This window comes from Nicotiana tabacum, chromosome 22 (genome assembly GCF_000715075.1).
Source record: "Nicotiana tabacum cultivar K326 chromosome 22, ASM71507v2, whole genome shotgun sequence".
Taxonomy (NCBI): domain Eukaryota; kingdom Viridiplantae; phylum Streptophyta; class Magnoliopsida; order Solanales; family Solanaceae; genus Nicotiana; species Nicotiana tabacum.
This window is the reverse complement of record NC_134101.1, coordinates 22,558,519-22,569,632: the sequence shown is the minus strand read 5'-3', so window position 1 is coordinate 22,569,632 and position 11,114 is coordinate 22,558,519. Positions and strand designations below refer to the sequence as shown.

General features: G+C 35.6%; 1 protein-coding gene across 1 annotated transcript; it reads left to right on the top strand.

The window, feature by feature from the left end:
* The first annotated feature begins 7,586 nt into the window (after positions 1–7,586).
* On the top strand, positions 7,587–8,726 carry LOC107804008 (FCS-Like Zinc finger 2). The gene is made up of 2 exons (XM_016627813.2): positions 7,587–8,019; positions 8,366–8,726. The coding sequence occupies exons 1-2, from the start codon at positions 7,682–7,684 to the stop codon at positions 8,553–8,555; spliced, it is 528 nt and encodes a 175-aa protein (XP_016483299.1). The 5' UTR covers positions 7,587–7,681; the 3' UTR covers positions 8,556–8,726.
* The last annotated feature ends 2,388 nt before the right edge of the window (positions 8,727–11,114 follow it).

Below are 11,114 nucleotides of genomic sequence, written 5' to 3'. Positions count from 1 at the left end.
ATTTCTTTACTTTAGTAGTTAATCGTAGTTCGTAATCAATGCAAATCAAATTTTGATCATCCTGAATAGTAGTTATACCAGAAATTACTAGAGCATTGTTTAAATCTAATCCCTGTGAAGAAGATAATTAAACTATACTATCTTTGGCTAGCGATCATCAATTTCGTGTTGTATTTTGCACTCGTCACTATTACATGTTATCCCTCCGTTGTCTAGTTACTCACATGTATTTAGACGTAGTTACTATTTCATGCCATCTCTTTCATTGTGACATCTCACTTTTGTTAATTGTACGGAGTGATACAGATGACTATTATGATATATTATCTATGCGGAGTGATACGGGTGGCTATTGTGTTATTATTTTGGCGGAGTAATACGAATGAGTATGTTATTGTCTGGGTAGAGTGATATTGATGGCTACGAGTGTGTATACAGGCTTATATATGGCTATTATAATATTGTCAATACGGAGAGATAAGGGTGGCTATGTCAGGGATGATATGTGACTGCATGAGGGCATAATGTTGATGATAATCGTGTGATGATGTGATTTTTCTTGTGTATGTCATGCACCTTACATTACTTGTTGTGTTGCTTTCAATGAGGCACTCGATGTCTTTGATATTACTTGTTGATTTGGACTATGATAGTACACTCGCACAAGCATACGTCGTAGCATGCCATTTATACCAGTTCATGAGTATAAAACCTTACATTCATTGATCATTCACATGTATTCTTGTATATTTGCTTTCATTGTGATATTGAGCATGTGACCATGCCGGGCGGGTTGTGATATTGGGCATGTGATTATACCAGACAAGTTGTGATATTGAGCCTGTGACCACGCCGAACGGATTGTGATATTGAGTATGTGACCATGCGGGGCGGATTGAGGTATTAGCACGCGAGTTATCCGTGCAGCATGTGAGTTGTCCGTGCAGTTGTGATTGGTAATATGGGCACGAGGTACCATGTGTATATGATTATGATTTGGGACTCGTGGCTTGTGGTTTTGAGGAGTGGTACCTTAGGGCGATTTTGTTATAAATCTTGTGTTAGAACGACTTGATTATTTGGTTGTCATTTGTTTACCTTATTTGGTTTATATAGTACGTTAACAATGTTATGATTACTTTACTATTTTTAATACATGTTTATTCCTTATCCCCACAACTGATTCTTGCTTCCATTATTAGCTTTATACTTATATACTACACAAGTTATTATGACCAGTAGGTGTCTTGACTTGTTCCTCGTCACTAATCCACCGAGGTTAGTCTTAATACTTATTGGGTACCGGCGTGGTGTACTTATACTACACTTCTGCATATCCTTGTGCAGATCTAGGTATTGGAGATAACAGACTCAGGCATAGTTAGCTTCTTGATCGCGAGGATTTGGAGTTCTTTTCCTTTTGATTGTACTATTAATTCGTTATCCGAACAATATTGTATTTTGTTTGAGATATTCTTATATATTCATCTAGAGTTCGTGACTCTGTACTACCTAGTCTTGGGAGGATTGTTGTGATTAATACCACGTAGGCTTGTGTTACCTTTGTTTCAGTATTTATATTAAACTCTATTTTAGAATATCATGCATGACTGGTTTAACTATTGTAAGTAACTGATTTACCTAATTTCAGAAACTAGGTGCCATCACGACGCCTAAAGCGGTTGAAAAAAAAGAAATAAATAAAAAGCATGAAAGTATATAATCCAATTCATTTTCAATATATAATAATTAGGGGTGATATAATAAAATTATTATTTACTAATTACTTTTTAAGAGGTGTACAAATCAAACATGAACAAGTAAAAATGGACAGAGGGAGCATAAATTATAAGTAACATAATAGGTGGAGAAAAATAAATAAAACTAATTAATTCGGCTGCTAAAAGAAAAAATCAATAATGTACACGGTAAATACTTACTTACACCGGTTATTTATACCTCACTAGTAAATTTTAAGAATCAATAAATCAAAATGAAAATGCATATCACTTAACCATGATTAAGTGTTGAACGATAAATTGGAATGATTTTTTAAAAGTGTTAATGCGAGACATATATTTCTCATCCATTGACATGGTGTAAACCCTCAAATATGAATAATTTTTACCATCATAATCGAGTAAGAATAGGTCAAGTTATAAGGGATGTAAAAAATTAAACGAAGTGGCATCAGGTGGAAGGCTTTAATTTTCTATCCCATTTCCTTCCTTATTCCCTATCTTTAAAAACTATAGCAATGTACTAAAGGAAAATGTCAAAGAGAGTCATAAAAGGTGCTTAAGAATAGATTTCATCACAAGTAAACTAGTCCCCATAGCATCAAATATGCAAAGAAAATATAATACAGGTGTACCATTTTCCTCCGCCCGAGTGTCATCTCCTCAGTATGAGCATCTACAAAGTCGACAGAACAAAGTTTAGAATATGAAAGGTTCATTATTTTAATCAATCAATTAGTTAGTATCTTCCCATACATCACATAAGAGATTTGGTACGTTGCACTGTATCCACCATTTGGAGAAATACTTTAACGGAAGAAAGTAAAAGCTGCACTAGTATATAGTAGTAGAATATTTTTGTATAATAAAAGATGACAAGTAGTTCATTATTGTATAATTAAATTACTAATTGCAAAAGGCTATAAAGAGAAGAGAAAGGCTGTAATAAAATACTCATCGCGAGGATCACCGAGGTTTCACGTTATAGGACACGCCTGCGAGCCTGCCGGTTATTGGGAAACATACACGTGTAACTGGTTACCGATCCAATATTTTCAACACGAAATATATATATATATATATATATATATATATATATATATATATATATATATATAAATTTATATAATGAATTTAAGGATACACGATTTGACGCCCACCATGGACTTCCCTCAAAACTTAATCGGTGTCTCCCGGCCCAAACATATGGCAAGTGGGCCATCGAATGCTCTTCTAAATAGGGTACCGTCTTCGGACAAGCTGAACCGGGCCGCTTTCGTACACAAAGCTCCGATTCTTTAGGATCCGAGGGAAGTTTTCTGGTCTTCAGGTAATCTATGTATTTGTTTCTCCAGTTCCAGGTTAAGCTTGTCGAGTTTATCTCGCGTGGCCTTCCTCCACTACCGATTTCATGAGTTGTACGACCATTTCCGAGTTGAATTCATCGTCATCGACCGACAATCCCAAGTTAGCAAGAGCATCGGCCTCGCTGTTTTGATCCTGAGGTACATGTTGTAAAGTCCATTCCCTGAACCGATGTAGCGTTACCTGTAGCTTATCCAGGTATCTTCACATTCGTTCCTCTTTGACTTCGAACGTTCTATTGACTTGATTCACCACGAGGAGAGAATCGGATTTAGCTTCGACCACCTCGGCCCCAGGCTTTTAGCCAGTTCAAGACCTGCAATCATGGCCTCATATTCGGCCTCGTTGTTAGTCAATTTTACAGTTCTAATTGATTGTCTAACTACATTACCCGTCGGTGGTTTCAACACGATGCCAAGTCCGGACCCCTTTGCGTTCGAGGCACCGTCCGTAAAGAGGGCCCAGATTCCGGAAGAGGTCCCCGAGTTCAATAGCAACTCATTTTCGACCTCAGGAACTAGGGACATCGTGAAGTCAGTCACGAAGTCCGCTAAAATATATGATTTGATGGCGGTTCGGTGTCGAGCTGTTATCGTATCCGCCATCGGACGCATCAGAGACACCAAGTGGCCTCGACCTCTACAGTCTGATCTAGCCCAAAGGGATACCAACTTAATATGCAAGTATCATACCACACATGGCCACAAAACAGAGGATTACCGACAATTAAGGGAGGAGGTAGCCCGGTTATTTAACAACGGAAATCTCTGGGAGTTCTTGAGCGATCGAGCCAAAAATCATTTCAGGAATAGAGATTCTAATAAACAGACCGAGCAGGAGAAACCTTAGTACGTCATTAACATGATCATCGGTGGGGTCGACGTTCCCCAGGGGCCGATGTTAAAGCCCATCAAAGTATCCATCACGATAGAAAAATGGACTCGAGATTACGTATTATAAGGGACCTTGTCTTTCAACGACGAGGACGCTTAAGGCATAGTGCAGCCCCACAACGATGCACTGGTAATATCTGTACTCATAAATAAATCTCATGTTAAGCGTGTCTTGATTGATCCAGATAGCTTAGCCAATATCATTAGATCATGGGTCGTGGAATAACTGGGTTTGCAAGAACAAATCGTGCATGCAGTAAAGGTTCTAAACGGATTCAACATGGCATGCGAGACCACTAAAGGGGAGATAACATTACCGGTGAACACCGTCGGGACCATTCAGGAAACGAAGTTCTGCGTGATCGAAGGGAACATGAGGTACAATGTTTTGTTCGGGAGACCATGGATTCACAACAAGAGGGCAATACCCCCGATACTGCACCAGGTGTTAAAATTTCCAACACCTGGAGGAATTAAAACAGTTTACAGAGAGCAACCGGCCGCAAAGGAGATGTTCGCGGTCGACGAGGTGATCCCGGTATCTGCACTTTCGACATCGAAGAGTCTAAACCCGATGGCCAAAGACGAAACCAAATAGCAATTACCGATACCGGCCTCGATGTAACCGGAGAAGCAGGGGATAGATGAAGACGACGGCTACGGAGTTCCCACATCTTTCATAGTCCCCGATGATTCCGACGCCACCAAATCAACAGTCGAAGAAGTGGAGCAAGTCATATTGATCGGACACCTGCCTGATCGTAATGCACACCTGAGCACGGGGTTAAGTCCCGAGCTTAGAAAAAACTCATTCAATTCCTTATAGTTAACATAAATTATTTCGCTTGGTCCCATCCCAATATGACAGGGATTCCGGCGGAGATAACCACTCACAAATTTAATCCGCATATCCTTAAAACCACTTACAAATTTAATTGTTATCCGATTTTGAGGGTAAACAGTTTGGCACCCACCGTGGGCGTTGTTCTGAGGATCAGCGGGCAAATTCGTGTTGATGGCCACATATGAGCTGGTATCGATCGGGTCCGCGATTGGAATTCTGTTGGGATCAGCGGGGGGCACCTCGTTACCGGGCGCTATATTGTTGTTCTCGCCATGGTGGCCAAACTCAGCATCCGTGTTTAGAAGGGTAGTTTGGGACTTCGACATTTTAAGCGCATACTTGAAATCAAAGACATTTCAAAGAACAAGTGTGAAGTAGGGTGTGTTATGGAAATTTGTATCAAATTGCCACTATTATTCTTAGCCCCACGGTGGACGCCAAATCGCATATTTTTAAAATTACTAACAAATTTAATTGTTATCTGATTTTAAGGGTAAATAATGTAAAAATCTATCAAAATCTTAAAAAATCTTATAATTAAACTCATAATTGTAACAGTTTAAAATCAAACCCATTAAATTTAAAATTTAAATCCGCGTAGCAATGCTGGTGTTTAATGTACAATGGGGCAGGGTACAACGGCTGACCGCGATTCAAGGGCAGCGGTTCTTTGTCGGGGAGCAGAAATTGCCTTTCAATTTGAGCTCATTACACTGCTTTAATATTTACCTCCTCAACGCCAGTCTACTTTTTCGACATCTGTGTGGGAGTTGTCGTACTTCTCTTTTCTCACTTTTAGTTGTTAAGTATTATAAATTTTTATTTTTACGAAAAATAATTTATTTTTTTTGATTTATCCTTAGCATTGATTATTTATTTTAAATTCATTAAAATTATACATCAATTAATATGAATATTATAATAAATTATATATTTTATTTATTATTTTTTAAAAGTTATTCAAAATCAACAATGGATAAATAAAAGTGAACAGAGGTAATATAGTACGCCTGCTGTCAAATGAAAGGCAAAATAGAACATCACCATTTACCGTTCCTACAGGCAAATGTAATTACTGAAGTAACATGTGAAAAAAAATAAAAAATACAGAAAACGAAATGATGAAACTTCAAGGGTACAAAAGGAAATTGGACCTTGTCACGCCTCCGTAATGGTGATTGATCAACAAATGAGGGGTAGATTAGGGTCCCACGGCCATGATTTTATAACAAGTTACAGTAGTAAAAGTGAAGAAAACGACAAAAGAGTTTGGCAGAAAACGTTATGACGTGACCCCAATGTTTTTCATAATAAGATGAAGAGCAAAATCTCCCCCTAATTCCTAGTTTGAAGCAAGGGGAGAAAGGGCAAAACTTTCCAAAGCACAATAATAATGATACTTCACGTAAACATTTGGTACCAATTCAATTAATATATTACATATTTATTCAATACATATTAATATTCATTAATTTGATTGACGGATTCGGATTGGTCTAAAAATGAGTGATACACTGTTATAATTAATTAAAAAAAAATTAATGCCCCCAAAATATCTCTTGCAGGGTGACGGACATGGTTTGAAAACTAAAGGGCAAAGAATAGGAGTGGGTCCGGGCTGGGGGCCCGCGTCATGCTCGGCCCGTTGTAACTTTGGCGCTTTAGAAGGCAAAGCATCTCATGTGCCGTTAGGTCGCAAGTCTTGGGAATATTATACTAGCAGCTCCATTTACTTCTTGCCCTCCATATCTCACAATATTACTGTCTGATGCTATTTAACGTTCTTATCGTTGCCCCGTTTGTCCATAAAACTATTTTTTTTTTGTTCATAAAATTTTATAAGTTTTTCAAAATATAAATTTCGAAAATAAGTTTTTCAAAAAATATTCAAAATTTTCAAAAATACTTTTTCCCCCACTCACAAAACATAATTTCAAACTTCAAATACCATTTTTTAACTAAACTCCAACTACTATATTTTCAAAATTACAATATTTATGTCCAAATGCCTACTAAGCTTTGGATATTTCGTACTTTGTCTTTTGGATATTTATTACAATAGTACTTGCAGTTTTTATTTTTTAGATATCTTAAATTTAGAAGAATCTTATATTCTTTGGAGCCGTTTGGACATAAATCTTTTTTTCCTTAAATATGTCAAATCAATGTTTGATTATGCATTAAACTAATTTTTGAATATGAGTTTCAAGTAAATAGTATTTTTCTCTCACAAAAATATAATATTTTTTCAAGTGAAATACATGTACAAACACTGTTTTAATTCTCAAATACATTTCTTTAACTTAACTTCAAAAATTATTTTTTCTCAAATATCACATTTTTAATGTCCAAATGCCTACTTAATATTAGACAAAATAATTTTGAAGCAGCTACCTCTACTTTTGCTTAGTTCTTTCATTCATTTTGGAACATGACCATGTTTCTTTTCTTCTCCCCCCCCCCCCCAAAAAAAAAAAAAATAATAGAAGGGGCTATAAGTTCATTTAACAATTTTATTTACCACAGAAAATTGATTGTGTTTCTTGGACTATAGTGGTCAAGATGTAAATAATGACAAACAATAAGGATATAATTGTAGGAAAGTGTAAACAATAATTAATAGGAATAAAAAATAGGGGAAGGTACAAGGAATTCTTGGCCAATAGATTCACTTGCACCAAATTCAGAAACCATGGTTTTTTTTTTGTTTTGATACTTAACACTTGTCTCTAAAAATCATCTACCGAACCTTTCTTTATAACCACATCTCTTCCAAACCCCATTTCTCCAAACATTTTTCCACTTTCCCATTCTCTCTACAAACCAAACAAGGAAATTAAATGGACACTACAACAAGAAGAGGTCCTTTTTTCTTTGACAAAAACGATGGTCTTGCCTCTCTAGCTATAATAGAAGCTGAGATTTCAGAGAACAATCATCACAATCACAATCCATTGATTTCTAGGCCTCTTTATCATACTGTTTTACAAAGGAAGAGTAGCCTTAGGAATCTTTCATTCATTTCCTCTTCCTCTTCTTCTTCAATGTCATCTCCGAAATTGGCTGGTGGCAGAAGGTTTTGTGAAACTAGATTTGAGGAACAACAACCCCATTTCTTGGAATCTTGTTTTCTTTGCAAGAAACAACTTGGTAGTAACAAAGACATCTTCATGTACAGGTTAGTTTTTGCTTCATTCTTTGCATAGTTCAAATCAAATTGAAATAGTATACTTTTTCATTTGGGGGATGGATTTTCTTAAAATATCAACTGGTTATCTTTTATTCAAGAAATGATGGTGGAATATATTGGAACATTTCAAACTATGTTTAGCAAGGGAAAAAAAACAATCTTTTTAAAGAAACTGATCAGTAAAGTAATTCTTGTCTACTGATGGACAAGATCATAAGTGGATTAGTTATAGAAGCGTGGATTGGAAAATTGTGATTAGGCTTTTATTACTATATATATTGGACATTTGAATGAGTACAAGAATTTATTTGTTCTTTGTTTTTTTATGATGCAGAGGGGATACTCCATTCTGCAGTGAAGAGTGCAGGCAAGAACAGATAGAAATGGATGAAGCCAAAGAGAAAAAATTGAATCTTTCAGCTTCTGTAAAGGCCTTGAGAAAAAATGACCAGAGAAATTCCAGTAACTCTCCCAGTAAAACACAAAATAACCCTTTTCCCAGAGGCACAGTAGCTGCTGCTTGAGTGAAAAACAAAATAAAAAAATAACACTATAGGATGAAATTGAAGAAATTAAAGCTCATTCTATCAATTATCTACAAACAGCAAATAATTAAAGTAAGAAAAAAAAAAAAGAGCTACCAATGAGACAAAGCTCATTCAGTGAAAGCTAAAAGCGTCCTCGTTATAAAGAAAGGATGAAGAAGTAGAAGAGTTAATTATGACAAGAGTCTTTAATTTCTTTCCTTTTTTCCATTTATTACTTCTTTAGTAAAATCATTATGTAAATGATGATATCGAAGTGGAGGGTGTATTTTTCTTTTCCTTTTTTTTTTTTTTTTTTTTTTGCTGCTTATGCTATATCATAACGACAGTGGCTCCTTTTTGGGTGGGCTGCTCAAAGTAAATTGTTTTTTTCTTCTAAAGCTTTTTCACCGTTGAAATGTGAAGCAAGAATGAATGTCTAGTTTTCACAACTTCGTCCATAGTTATTTTCTTCTACTTCATTTCAATTTAAGTTGATAAGTTATAAGCTCGACAAAAAAAATATGTTGATGTTAAATTCCTCCTCTAAAGGCTATTCCTTTTGTACCAACACATGTATCGTGTATTATGTTTATCATCCACCATATCACCTTGACGTGCATAGACTTTCAAATAATTGTCACTCAACTGGTGATGGTTTAACGATACATGGAATACTCCTTCCGTTTCAATTTAGACAATTTAGACGTGAATGTTTGACTCGGCACAAAATTTAAGAAAAAAAAAATTGAAACTTGTGATCTTAAAAACTTAAGTGGTATAAAAGTTTTGTGGAGCCATGATATTTTTGTAGTTATAAAAACTTTTTATTAAGGTAAAATGTGTAAAATGAAGAGTATAATTCAAATTTAAAATTGTGTCACTTATTTTGAAACAGACTAAAAAGGAAAATACTAAAAAGGAAAGTACTAACAGTAATTGGTATCACAAATTTGTATCTCGTTAATTAATTAGGGCTACCTTTTTCGGACTATCCACGTGATTATCAGATTAGCCCAATGTCCGACTACTCCCTAGTAACTTAAACGATATAATTCAATCTAGTACACCTATATTCGTGGAGAAAAAAGTTACTTAGAAAAATTTAATTAAGTAAATACAACTACAACAATATACCCAGTATTATCGCATATCGTGAAATTTGGGAGGATAGTATGTACACAGACCTTACCCTTACATTGTGAGGACAAGGAGACTGTTTCCAATAAACCATCAGCCCAGGAAAGCATAACCACCACATTAATGAAAATATAGACAAGAAGGGATAATACTAAAAAGCCAGATAAAAACAGAATAAAAACAACAAGATAGTAAGGTGATCAACAATGAAAAAAATAACATAAACCTATACTAACAGAAAGCGAGACTGCGTGCCAATAATACTGTAATGAACACTCTAGACTACCTACTCTACTACCCTAATCCTCGGCCTTCATATACTAGTACTAAAAAGACAAAAAGCATAGTATATCAAAGGAGTTAAAAAAAGAGAAAATATAGAAGAATCATAAAAGGTGGTTAATTAGGATTAGATTTCATAAAAATATTAGTAGTACGTAATTATGTAATCCTCCTAGCTAGCAGCAAATATGCAAACAAAACAATACAGGGGTACCATTATACAAGTAACAGATGTGTCATCTCCTGACTCTTGTTGATGTTAAAAATGAAAATGACGTTCTTCTTGAATTTTCAGATGGAAGTATGAAGAGAGATTAGAGAGAGATAGTCGGCTAGGTTTGCCGATGGTTGATTTGTCTTTAAAAAAGGGATGTATATCTTATAAAATGGGCCAGACATTTGGACTCAATTCTCAATGGGCTTGATTTTTTGCTTTGGACTTAGTTTTACAACAAATGGGCCTTAAAGCTTCAGTTGACTCCATCGACCCATTTCTAGTGGAACCCAGAAGATACAAAGAATAATCTCCATAGTAGATAGAATTATTCCTTTTGTAAATATTCCTTAGTTTGTTACAATAGCTGTTAGGAGTAGGCTAATAAAATACTGCCACTTGACAAAGTTTGTTTAGACTAGATTCTATTCTTTTGTATATATACATTACACTGTGCAGAGAAATAAACACACAGAAAATTTTCAAAATTATTCTCATTTCATTCTCTTCATGGTATCAGAGCAGGCTTAATCTGCTCCATCATTTCACGATCTTTTGCTTCTTTCTTCCTTCTTTTTTTGCTTTCTTTTCTTCAGTTATGAATACCACTAGACAGACTCTAGATCCACTTGTATCAGCTACTTTCACAGTCGATCCTGCTGTGCCAGCAGCTTCAGTTATGAGTGAAGTGGTTGATTCATCACATCCTTACTACCTTCATCGCTCGGATTATCCGGGGATGAATCTTGTGTCCACAGTTTTTGATGGAAGAAGCTATGGTTGATGGAGAAGAGCTGTAGTAATTACTTTATCTGCAAAAAATAAGCTGGGTTTTATTGACGGAACTCTTACTTTTTCACAAGCTGATCTGGACTTCAAAAGACTTGGGCAATGTGTAATGATATGGTATTGTCATGGCTACT